Source organism: Uloborus diversus, unplaced genomic scaffold, assembly GCF_026930045.1.
Source record: "Uloborus diversus isolate 005 unplaced genomic scaffold, Udiv.v.3.1 scaffold_386, whole genome shotgun sequence".
NCBI classification, from domain to species: domain Eukaryota; kingdom Metazoa; phylum Arthropoda; class Arachnida; order Araneae; family Uloboridae; genus Uloborus; species Uloborus diversus.
Window position 1 is genome coordinate 118813 of NW_026558556.1, and position 13680 is coordinate 132492.

Here is a 13680-nt window from a genome sequence, read left to right on the forward strand (position 1 = left end):
GTATAGTTTGCTCATGGGCCATCATCCAGATCACCGCCATTTTATTGATCGTATTCGGCAATACAACGGATGTTTTCAAATGACATCGTTTGGAGCCAAGCAAATTAAGGAGACTGGTTTCATGCCAACATTCAAAGTTCAAGGACAAGTTAGTTTACCATTTGTGTGGAAGTTTGCTCCCAGAAACAGAGCAACAGGCTCAATTCTTACAGATATATTTCGTAGGTGATGATGAAAAAGAAGCTCACATAAGGTCACACAACTATCCTGGTGTCAAGCCAGACTTGGTAAAGCAACTTCAACATATGCTGCATGAAGTAAATAATTACATCAAGGATTTAAAAACTGCGTTAGATAAGGTGCCACTTGAGTGTCGAAATTTTCAAGTAATGATTCATGCAGATCGTATGCCTGCCAATGCACATAAAGGACGTTTCAATGCACCATCAGCCAACGAGGTGGCTCTGGTGATTGTAGGACAGCAGTTTCAGCAGAGAGACATCATCCTTGAAAGCCGCAATGCAAAACAGCAACGAATAAGCGAACTCCATAGGGCATATGATGCCCTGCAATATCCTCCCATGTTTTGCTATGGGGAAGATGGATATTCAGTTGATGTACTTCAGCAAGATACTGCTGATAAGTTGGGGCCTACTACTAAATTACCTGTCAAGAAAACTGTTTCTGCAGCTCAGTTTTATTCCTGGCGTATAATGTTACGAGATACAGAAGAAAATTATCTGTTACGCTACTGTGCTCTTCTAAGTCAATTTTTAGTTGATGAGTATGCTAAGATAGAAACTGAAAAACTGAATTTTCTCAAATACAATCAAAGCAAACTGAGATCAGAGGAATACATTCATTTAAGAGATGAAGTAGGAAGGTATGATGCTGATCAAATAGGACAGAGAGTGGTATTACCATCATCGTTTATCGGTGGACCCCGTTACATGCACGAACGAGCTCAAGATGCCATGTCATATGTACGTCATTATGGAAGTTCAGATTTATTTATAACTTTCACGTGTAACCCAAAATGGAAAGAGATTCAGCGAGAATTGTATCCCGGACAGAAGCATTATCAACGTCATGACATCATTGCGAGAGTTTTCCATATGAAAGTGAAGGAGTTTATGGATCTTATAGTTAAAGGACAAGTTTTTGGTAAAGTTCGGTGTCACATGTTATCTGTAGAGTGGCAAAAACGAGGGTTGCCCCATATTCATTGCCTGCTGTGGCTGGAAGAAGCCATTACTGCTGATATGGTTGATAAAGTTGTGTGTGCTGAAATTCCAGATGTTGATCGTGATCCCCTTCTCTATGATATTGTTAAGGCTAATATGATTCATGGGCCATGCGGAAGAGTAAATACATTTTCTCCTTGCATGAAAGATGGTTGCTGCACAAAACGATATCCTCGCCCTTTCGTCCAAGAAACGCAGAGGGGACTAGATGGTTATCCTTTGTATCGTAGGAGAACTCCAGAGGACGGTGGTTTCACAGTTAATCTTAAAGGATTTCAGTTAGATAACAGATGGGTTGTACCATACAATCCCGTTTTGTTGCGTACTTTTGAATCTCATATCAATGTTGAGATAACGAATTCCGTAAAATCCATAAAGTATGTTTGCAAATACATCACTAAAGGAAATGATCAAGCAGCCTTCATTTTAAAGAATGATAAAGATATTGATGAGATAGAGATATACGAATCTGGCAGATATATCAGCAGTTCAGAAGCAGTGTGGAAAATATTGGGATTTCCTATTCATGAGAGATACCCTGCAGTAATTCATCTTGCTGTGCATCTGGAAAATGGCCAACGTGTTTACTTCACCGCACAAAATATTCATAACAAAGTTGTAAAACCTCCAGAGACAACACTTTCGGCATTCTTCAACCTTTGCAAAATTGATGAGTTTGCCAGAACACTTCTGTATGTTGAAGTTCCTTCGTATTATGTGTGGCAACAGAATAAAAAGTTTACAAGACGTAGGCGGGGAGAGAAAATTGATCAATGGCCAGGGATAAAGAAAGATTCTGCTTTAGGACGCGTTTACACAATTCATCCTAACAATGTTGAGTGTTACCACCTACGCCTCCTCCTCCATCATGTTAGAGGTCCAACATCTTTTTCTTATTTAAAAACTGTAAGCAATGTTGAATACCCTACATTCAAAGCTGCATGCATGGCAATGGGATTGCTCGAGGATGATAAACAGTGGCAATACACTATTGAGGAAGCTATTTTAAGCAGCTCATCATTCAAACTGCGAGAACTTTTTTCAGTGATCTTGGTATTTTGTCATCCCTCTGATCCACGAAGCCTTTGGGAAAAGTACAAGGACAGTTTTTCAGAAGACATCCAGTTTCAGCATGAAAGACAACTGCAAGACTCCGCTCTTTCAACTAAGGACAAAGCGTACAACCAATGCTTGATTCTGATTGAAGACACTGTTCAGACTCTGGGAGGTCAGCGCTTAATGGATTATGGTTTACCTCAGCCTGAGCGATTTGAGACTAATTTGCAAAACAGAGAGTACATGCGAGAAACAAATTTTGATCTTGAAGATTTGAAGAAAAAAGTACATAATGCTGAAGCCTCTCTAACAGGCGAACAGTCCAGCGTATATCAAAAGGTCCTCAACAGCCTCGAGTCTGGTACAGGCCAAATATTTTTCTTAGATTCACCTGGTGGAACTGGAAAAACATTTCTCTTAAATTTACTTCTTTCAAAGGTCAGAAGCAATAAAGGCATTGCCTTGGCAACTGCATCATCTGGAATAGCTGCAACGTTATTGGAGGGTGGAAAGACAGCTCATTCTGCTTTTAGATTACCCCTTAACCTCAATTACTCAGAGAATCCAACGTGCAATATTAAAAAACAGAGTAATTTGGCTAAGGTTTTACGTGATTGTAAACTCATTATCTGGTATGAGAGTACTATGGCTCATAAAGCAGGATTCGAGGCTCTTAATGCAACTCTCAAAGATCTAAGAAATTCTGAGGAAGTAATGGGTGGAGTAACTGTTCTACTAGCAGGAGATTTTCGGCAAACGTTACCGGTTGTACCTAGAGGAACACGTGCAAATGAAGTTAACGCATGCATCAAATCGTCGTATCTATGGCCTAAAGTGCAGAAACTTCGTTTGAGTAAGAATATGAGAGTTCATTTACATGGAGATGCGTCAGCGGAATTGTTTTCTAATCTTCTCCTTAAAATAGGAGACGGATTATATCCTGAATGTGCTGGCAAAATTATTATACCCCACGCACTCGCTACGATAGTAACGGAATTGCCAGATCTCATCGCCAAGATTTATCCTGATGTTGCTGATATAAAAAATAAGCCCATTGAATGGTTGTGCGAGCGTGCCATCTTATCTCCAAAAAATGATACAGCCGCAGAAGTCAACAGCATCTTATTAAAGTCGTTTACTGGAGAAGATATTTACTACAAATCTTTTGATACAACAACAAATCGTGATGATGCAGTGCAGTATCCAAAGGAGTTTCTTAATACCTTAGACCCTCCAGGTTTTCCACCTCACCTACTTCACCTGAAAGTTGGAACACCAATAATGCTACTACGAAACCTTTGTCCACCAAAGTTATGCAATGGCACCAGACTACAAGTGATTAGACTTAATAAGTATGTTATCGAAGCTACGATAATGACTGGATGTGCTCGAGGAGAGTTGGTTTTAATACCCCGCATTCCATTAATTCCGTCGGACTATCCTTTTGAATTTAGAAGAGTGCAGTTTCCTGTAAAAGTTTGCTTTGCAATAACCATTAATAAGTCGCAAGGGCAGACGTTAAAAGTAGCGGGGATCGATTTAAGAGAAGACTGTTTTTCACACGGCCAATTTTATGTAGCTTGCTCCAGAGTCAGTTCATCAAGCAGTTTAATAATTTTAGCACCAGAAAAAAAAACCAAAAATGTTGTATACAAAGAAGTTCTTGCTTAAACACACAGGCATAACAATAAAATGTGGATGGTCTGCGTTTTCAAAGAAAATCAATACTTTAAAATGATCGTTAATAACAGTTAAGGATCGGTTTAGGCCAAGGGCATATATATTAGGAGTCCAGGGGTCCGGGACCCTCCCAAAATTAGAAAAAAAAATTAAGCAAGCATACAATCCCGTTTTGTTGCGTACTTTTGAATCTCATATTAATGTTGAGATAATGAATTCCGTAAAATCCATAAAGTATGTTTGTAAATACATCACTAAAGGAAATGATCAAGCAGCCTTCATTTTAAAAAATGATAAAGATATTGATGAGATAGAGATATACGAATCTGGTAGATATATCAGCAGTTCAGAAGCAGTGTGGAAAATATTGGGATTTCCTATTCATGAGAGATACCCTGCAGTAATTCATCTTGCTGTGCATCTGGAAAATGGCCAACGTGTTTACTTCACCGCACATAATATTCATAACAAAGTTGTAAAACCTCCAGAGACAACACTTTCGGCATTCTTCCACCTTTGCAAAATTGACGAGTTTGCCAGAACACTTCTGTATGTTGAAGTTCCTTCGTATTATGTGTGGCAACAGAGTAAAAAGTTTACAAGACGTAGGCGGGGAGAGAAAATTGATCAATGGCCAGGGATAAAGATAGATTCTGCTTTAGGACGCGTTTACACAATTCATCCTAACAATGTTGAGTGTTACCACCTACGCCTCCTCCTCCATCATGTTAGAGGTCCAACATCTTTTTCTTATTTAAAAACTGTAAGCAATGTTGAATATCCTACATTCAAATCTGCATGCATGGCAATGGGATTGCTCGAGGATGATAAACAGTGGCAATACACTATTGAGGAAGCTATTTTAAGCAGCTCATCATTCAAACTGCGAGAACTTTTTTCAGTGATCTTGGTATTTTGTCATCCCTCTGATCCCCGAAGCCTTTGGGAAAAGTACAAGGACAGTTTTTCAGAAGACATCCAGTTTCAGCATGAAAGACAACTGCAAGACTCCGCTCTTTCAACTAAGGACAAAGCGTACAACCAATGCTTGATTCTGATTGAAGACACTGTTCAGACTCTGGGAGGTCAGCGCTTAATGGATTATGGTTTACCTCAGCCTGAGCGATTTGAGACTAATTTGCAAAACAGAGAGTACATGCGAGAAACAAATTTTGATCTTGAAGATTTGAAGAAAAAAGTACATAATGCTGAAGTCTCTCTAACAGGCGAACAGTCCAGCGTATATCAAAAGGTCCTCAACAGCCTCGAGTCTGGTACAGGCCAAATATTTTTCTTAGATTCACCTGGTGGAACTGGAAAAACATTTCTCTTAAATTTACTTCTTTCAAAGGTCAGAAGCAATAAAGGCATTGCCTTGGCAACTGCATCATCTGGAATAGCTGCAACGTTATTGGAGGGTGGAAAGACAGCTCATTCTGCTTTTAGATTACCCCTTAACCTCAATTACTCAGAGAATCCAACGTGCAATATTAAAAAACAGAGTAATTTGGCTAAGGTTTTACGTGATTGTAAACTCATTATCTGGGATGAGAGTACTATGGCTCATAAAGCAGGATTCGAGGCTCTTAATGCAACTCTCAAAGATCTAAGAAATTCTGAGGAAGTAACGGGTGGAGTAACTGTTCTACTAGCAGGAGATTTTCGGCAAACATTACCGGTTGTACCTAGAGGAACACGTGCAAATGAAGTTAACGCATGCATCAAATCGTCGTATCTATGGCCTAAAGTGCAGAAACTTCGTTTGAGTAAGAATATGAGAGTTCATTTACATGGAGATGCGTCAGCGGAATTGTTTTCTAATCTTCTCCTTAAAATAGGAGACGGATTATATCCTGAATGTGCTGGCAAAATTATTATACCCCACGCACTCGCTACGGTAGTCACGGAATTGCCAGATCTCATCGCCAAGATTTATCCTGATGTTGCTGATATAAAAAATAAGCCCATTGAATGGTTGTGCGAGCGTGCCATCTTATCTCCAAAAAATGATACAGCCGCAGAAGTCAACAGCATCTTATTAAAGTCGTTTATTGGAGAAGATATTTACTACAAATCTTTTGATACAACAACAAATCGTGATGATGCAGTGCAGTATCCAGAAGAGTTTCTTAATACCTTAGACCCTCCAGGTTTTCCACCTCACCTACATCACCTGAAAGTTGGAACACCAGTAATGCTACTACGAAACCTTTGTCCACCAAAGTTATGCAATGGCACCAGACTACAAGTGATTAGACTTAATAAGTATGTTATCGAAGCTACGATAATGACTGGATGTGCTCGAGGAGAGTTGGTTTTAATACCCCGCATTCCATTAATTCCGTCGGACTATCCTTTTGAATTTAGAAGAGTGCAGTTCCTGTAAAAGTTTGCTTTGCAATAACCATTAATAAGTCGCAAGGGCAGACGTTAAAAGTAGCGGGGATCGATTTAAGAGAAGACTGTTTTTCACACGGCCTATTTTATGTACCTTGCTCCAGAGTCAGTTCATCAAGCAGTTTAATAATTTTAGCACCAGAAAAAAAAAACCAAAAATGTTGTATACAAGGAAGTTCTTGCTTAAACACACAGGCATAACAATAAAATGTGGATGGTCTGCGTTTTCAAAGAAAATCAATACTTTAAAATGATCGTTAATGACAATTAAGGATCGGTTCAGGCCAAGGGCATATATATAAGGAGTCCAGGGGCCCCGGGACCCTCCTAAAATTAGAAAAATATAGGTAATAAGTAATTATTATAGGAGATTTTTATTTACTACGTGCACCAAACACTGTTATCCCCTGCTAATTCCATTACCCGAGCAATGCCGGGTACGGGAATGCTAGTATATATATTGTAACGGATTCGGTGCGACTTCCACTTTCTTGAAATGAAGACACAGTTCTTGATAAAAGCACAGGAAATTTATTTACACTATGTACAGGAAAGATCGTCAACAACTGCAAAATTATTCATCAGCAATTAAGCAATTATCACGCAACACCGTAAACTCAACGTTTACACACGTATTTACTTCCAAATACGAAAACAACACAGCGAAATGCCTCGCTAGAAACAGAGCTAATACACACACTCAGTTCGAAATCTGAATCGAAACTCACTGTTTATCCATCGCTAACGGCTTAAATACACCGAAAGAATTTTCTCAAATATTCCACACGCTTCTCGAAATGCGTTGACCGTTATCAAATTTTATCAATAAACAAAACGGGAATAGGGGTCGTATATTTTAGCCATATGAAAAAGGGGTTGTATATTCATTACGGGAAACTATTTACAGGTTACGTTCCTACAATAATTACTATTTACAGAATTTGTAACATTGCCCCCTTCCTAAGGACTGCACGTCCCGGGCAGTACAATCCCCAGAAAGGGTGCCAAACTTTTATCACAAGTTTACAAATATACACATTAATTAATAACTAACAGATACAGAAAACACAATAATAACAAGAAATATTACTAAACATTAAAAGCAAAAATTATCTACAACTTTTATGTTATCAACCATGGTTGTTTACGTAATACTCATGAACTATGGCCATAGTATGGGGCTAACCGATCATAATGTACAACCCTAGGTTTTGCATTAGGTGATTTTTGGATCCTCACTACGACGTCATTCAGTCGGTTAACGACTTTGTAGGGTCCATCCCAATGCGACTGCAATTTGGGTGAAAGACCTTTCCGTCGGATGGGATTCCATAACCAAACCTTGTCGCCTTCGTTGAATTCATGTCCAGTAGACCTTGTGTCGTATCGGGTCTTCATCTTCTCCGCCGCGATGTTGATTCGCTCTCGTGCGAAGTTATGAACGTCTTCCAACCGGGCCTGGAGATCCTGGATGTACTCCTCAGGCGATGAAGGCGCATCCGGAGGACGACCGAAGACGAGATCACAAGGTAGCCGAAGCTCTCGTCCGAAGAGCATCTGAGATGGGGCAAATCCGGTAGTCTCGTGGACAGCACTTCGGTAGGCCAGCAGGAACAAAGGTAGCTTCTTGTCCCAATCCTGTTGATTTCTGGATACCATAAGCGAGAGATTGTTCAGGATTGTGCGGTTAAATCTCTCCACCATGCCGTCCGATTGTGGGTGTAGTGGTGTTGTCCTAGTGTTCCATAAAGAGATATGTACAATGTAAAACAAATAATTATGTTCTGAAACTTTTGACATTTCTCCGTTTTTTTTTTTATAATTTCTGGTTTTGGTTTCTAAATTGAAAAAAAAAAAAAAAAACATAAAAGTGTCTTGGGGTGGGGAGGTGTTTTCCTCGCCCCTCCCCCCTTTTCAAATTGCTGCCATGATAGTCGATGATCGTTTAACGCTCCTGACGTCACCAATAATAAAACTCGCGCCACGTCATGACAATTTGATAATATTTTTTGGTAATGTTTGACATGTAGGTAAAGACTTAATCGCTACAAGGCTGAACTGGATCCGGTCACTAAACTGTTTTACTGACAAGACTGTGTCATTTCAGGGGAATGAAGAAACGAAAAAGTGGTGAACAATGAACGCTACCTACTGGAGTTTAGGACTAATCCACTGGAGTTGGGGTTAAAATTTCAACTATCAAAATATCCCGAAACAGGCAATGGCTTCGTTTAAATGTAGAAGCAATTTAGCAATTCTTACCCGTCATACTTTGACGAGCGATTTTCTAATTTAATATTTATGTTTACATTTATCCAGAACGTTTGCTTTTTACTTATTTGAGGATTTGCTTTGCTTATTAACCCACACCCACACTATCCCACTTATTAACCCACACTTTTCGATCATCCGGATTGCTTTTGGTCAAAGTTAGTCCGGATAAACGAGGTTTTTCTATACTTATACTTATTAATTCGAGCAACATTAAATTAAAAAATTTAGTTTGAATTTTGAGATCTTGAATTCTCAAATTATGTTTTACGCCATCACGAATTGCGATAGGACCCTACTCGTTCGGTTTCTTGTTCGAGACTATGATTCTTGAGAAATCGGTGCTAATCTTGAGAAATTAAAATAAACGCTAAATTTATTAAGTAAGATTACAACAAATTAAGCACAGAAAAACTAATAAAATTTACTTATAAAATATTTTTAACGTTATTTGAATGAATTTTCATTTTAAACTTAAACAAAGCAATGAACCACAATAGTTCTCACGAGCATTACGTGCAATCTTGAAATATCTTGATCTTTACTAATAATAAAGCTGAAAGTCTGGATGTCTAGCTATGTCGATGTCTGGATCTCTGTGACGATCATAGAGCTCTTAGACAGCCGATTTTCTTGAAATTTGGCACAAAATTAGTTCATAGCGTGTAGGTGTGCACCTCGAAGCAATTTTTCGAAAATTCGACTTTGTTATTTTTTTATTCCAATTTTAAGAACATTTTACCGAGAAAATTACCATAACATAACGAGCAAATTACCATAACGTGGATGAGAAAATTAACACAGCATATTGTCGAGAAATTCATCATCCATTTTTTTGTAAATATACATGCGAACCCCAAATGATCTTTAATTTTTCTACTACGGGCAAAGTCGTGCGGGTACCACACTAGTCTTATAATATATGTAAAAAGAACAGTTAATTTTATTGGGCCAACATCAAATCTTTTACAATAAACATAGTTCTTTAAAAAAAAATTTGCAAATTTTTACATTACGCAAGAAAACTTAGACGTTTGTTTTTTGCTTATGAGAAGCCTTTTCTACAACCTTGCAAGTTTAGAGCCAGAAGAAAAACACTGAATGGAGTTTTTGCAAACCGTTACTGGATTTATGTACTAGAAAGTATGCTGAATGAAATGATAGGTCACAATTAGAGCTTTGTGGAGAAAAAAAAATCCGAGGCTGAGGCATTTCTATGGAATGACCCTTGTAGCTTGAATATTTCAATCGTATGAGGTGCCCATTTTAAAAAAAATTTCCAAAAATGTTATTACAGTGAAATTTCTGTAACTCGACGCACGGATAACTCGACTACCCGGTAACTCAACTTTTATTTTTCCTATGGTTGGTTCAATGATAATTTCAATGGGCAAAAACCTCTCTAACTAGACACAACATTTTCATTAACCCCTGTAAGTCGACAGCCAACTATTCTACATATTTGCTACCATCATTTTCTCATGTCGACCTTTTCTTAGAATTTTACGCTGCGGTTTCTTGGTCAGTAATCTGGAAAGCTCTTTTAGATAATTCCAGGAGATTCAGCCACCACACTCGATGCTGTTAGTGTAATTCTAAAAGGCTAGGAAAGGTTAGGATAAATGTACCCAGGGGATTCTTCTAGAGCAAGAAGGCACCATGTCATGTTTTTATTATAAGTGTGGGCAGGACTTTTTATCTTTAACAGACCTATGACTGGCTTGAAGTGTTTCTCTTTTTTAAAAATATGGGTTTATTCCTCATGAAGTATTGAAATTATATCAGTGATTTTATTATGTACTTTACAACAAAAAAAAAAAAAAAAGGAAAAAGAAAAAGAAAATTCGTTTACTAGAATTAATTTTCATCCTACGAATATTAAGGATTAGTAAGTAATAGATACAGAAACTCTTTGAGGATCAGAATTATTGAACCGCAGTAAGTTGACATCCGCTGAAGTCGACATGTTTTCTTCTTCCCTTGTGGTGTCGAGTTATCGAGGTTCCACTGTAAGGCGTCCCTCGTATAACACGGTACTTGTACAACACGGTTTCATTATTACACGGTACCAAATTTGTGATTAGTATAACACGGTTTCGATATTACACGGTACGAAACTTGAAGTGAATACTTCATGATTTTGATATAACACGAAAGTTATGTTTAAAATACATAGTAGATGGAATTTCATTTTTGTTTAATACATTCTGCTAATGTTTGATAATAACTCCAATAAGTTTTGACTTTGTTGTATGAAAGTTGGTCTCGATATAACACAGTACACATTCCCAGATTCACATTATTTCCAGGTCTCGTATAACACGGTTTCGATACAACACGATTCGTACTGTCCAACCACGGATTGCATGGAATTTTCAAACCTCCAGCTAAGACGAATCTATGTGAATAAGGGGGAAAAGTAAAAATTTGATACGCGTATTCCGCTCATTTGAAAACGACTCTGCTTCTGCAAAAAAAAGCTGACATCGGTAAAACATAATAGATTCGTCCATTTCCAGCTGTGAAACGGATGTTTGACTTTCCATACAATCCGTGGTCAGACAGTATTGACATGATTTTCACTATGTACATGATTAATTAGAGTAAAAAATAAAATAAAAAGTTATTTAAAAAAAAGTCTCGTATGATACGGTTTCGATACTACACGGAACGAATTAACCGTGTTATACGAGGGACGCGCCTGTATATCATTTTCTATTCCCTGTCTTTGAATGACAGTCGTTTGAAAATTAGGTATCAAACTCAGTGTCAAGTTTATCACTAGCAACCTTTATCAGTTACATTAAGACATGTTACTTAAATTTATGTGCAGTGGGTAATGTGAACACTCCGGTATTCTGAACATTGTTTGATAATCCCGGATACGTGTGCATTATCCATTCTCCATCTGTAATGAACATCGCCATAATGCGAACACTTTAGCTCAGGTAAAGGTAGGAAACAACGTTTAAAAGCACAAATAAAAAGATTGAAAAGTTTAAAACGCAAACATGTTTCAGAGGCAATAGCCTCCTTCCCCAGTGCAAAGCAAGCAAATGGGATGGAACATGATCATGGGAGACTTTTAAATACAAAAGAAAAAAAATAATTTGAATTTTGACATTTTGAATTCAAATTATGTTTTTCGCAATCACGAGTATGTACGTAGGCGTGTGTGTTTGTGTGTGGGGGGTACGTGTGTTTGTGTGTAGGGTGTATGTGTGTGTAGGCATGTGTGTTTGTGTCAGTGTGCTGGCATAAGTGTGTGGGTAGTTGTGTGTATGAATGTGTGAGTGGGAGGGGGGTATGTGTATGTGTGTGTAGGCATATGTGTTTGTGTCTGTGAAGAGGATGGAATGTGTGGGTAGTTGTGTATATGTGTAGGTGTCTGTATGTATGCCTCTGTGTGTATGTGTTTGTGTGTGTAGGTGTATGTGTGTGTATGCGTTTGTGTGTGTGTAGTTGTGTATGTATGCGTGTGTATGTAGGATATGGACGCAACCTTGAGACGGCTTTCGCTATAGGAGCAGCATAGTGAGGACCCGGTCGACGGTGATGCTGCAGAGGGTGGCGGTGGGAAAAATCAAAGGAACGCCAAAAACAGTCAAATGAAAGCAATAAGCAATCGCGATTTCTCAAAAAAGAGTTGGGGAGGTGGACCAATTAGATCTCAGCGAGTGCTGAGGAAAGATTTGATATATCAGAATATGTAAATTTGAATGCATCGATTAAGATTGGAGAGATTTTCGGAACAGCAAAAGACTCATTACAGAGATTATTTAAATTTTTGTAAACGTAAAAGGCTTCCGGAAAATCTAATTCCCCTACAGTTGTAGGTCTGCAAATAATCTTGGACTCCGAAAAAACAAAATGATGCCCCGTGTCCCAACAATGTTAGGAAATCGAAGATTTGTAGGCTATTGAAACATGTTTGTGTTTAAAACTTTTCAATCTTTTATTTGTGCTTTTGAACGTTGTTTCCTACCTTTATCTATTTCATGCACAAAGCTCATGCTTTTTAACTTTAGTTCAGTCCCATCAGGGCCGGAACTAGACTTTTGTTTCGGCGAGGGTTTTTGCCAAAAATATTTTTCGTGTGGTCTATATAATCAATTAAATTTGATTTTATTGTTCTTTAAGTTGATTTTCGGTTCAGTTTTAGGCAAATGTCAACGATGGCGTTGTTTGTTTCTGGATGAAAAATAATTTTATATACGTAATACATAACTCCTTTGTACCCCCATTAATCGATGTATTTTCGATAACTCTAAAAATATTTCTTAAATTCATATTTTTTCGCAATAATTAAATTGGTTAAACACAAAATTTGACTATTTCAAATTTGAAGAATTTCTATGTTTTTAATCCTGAAGGAAAACGTTGTGTTTTTGTTAGAAATAACTACAAACTAAATAAAATAAACAAAAAAAGGCTGTAGGTACATCATAAGGTGGACAATTTTTCAATAATGAAAATTTATTTTTCAAATGAAATAGAAAAAAAAATGAATTGAAAAAATATTTTAAAATTATGTGGTTATTATAACTTGTTCAGTAAAATATAATCTGATGAAAAGTTTTTTTGAGATGCTTTTGAAAAATTTCAGTGAGGATTTTAGCCCCGAAAACCCATCCAGTCCTTGCATACGGCACTGGGTCCCATGATTGTTCGAAATAGAAATAATAACTAATTCAGTTTTTTTTTTTTTTAATAAATATTTTAAAGTAAATACATCTGTAGCATTAAGCATAGTTAACTCGTCCGTAGAAGAAAACTCATCCATAACATAAACTACGAAATTTACTCAACCGTAACATAAATTATACGTAAGACATCTGTAAAAGTGAACTCATCCGGAACATAAATCAGATTATGATATCCTCAGAGCGCAGCTAGAAAAAGAGGGTTTGGAGGAGGGAGTTCTATACCTAGAAACCTTGGTTTTACCACATTTTGCCATTCCTAATACAGTATTTCATATGCGTGTTAGAACTGTTATGACCCCCTCCCTTGCAGAAAGTTGTTTTCTGAC

At 37.6% G+C, this 13680-nt stretch overlaps 1 protein-coding gene across 1 annotated transcript; it reads left to right on the forward strand.

The window, feature by feature from the left end:
- The first annotated feature begins 389 nt into the window (after positions 1-389).
- LOC129233405 (uncharacterized) lies at positions 390-11493 on the forward strand. The gene is made up of 5 exons (XM_054867433.1): positions 390-2661; positions 3226-3499; positions 4920-5254; positions 5819-6087; positions 11482-11493. The coding sequence occupies exons 1-5, from the start codon at positions 390-392 to the stop codon at positions 11491-11493; spliced, it is 3162 nt and encodes a 1053-aa protein (XP_054723408.1).
- Positions 11494-13680: the final 2187 nt, after the last annotated feature.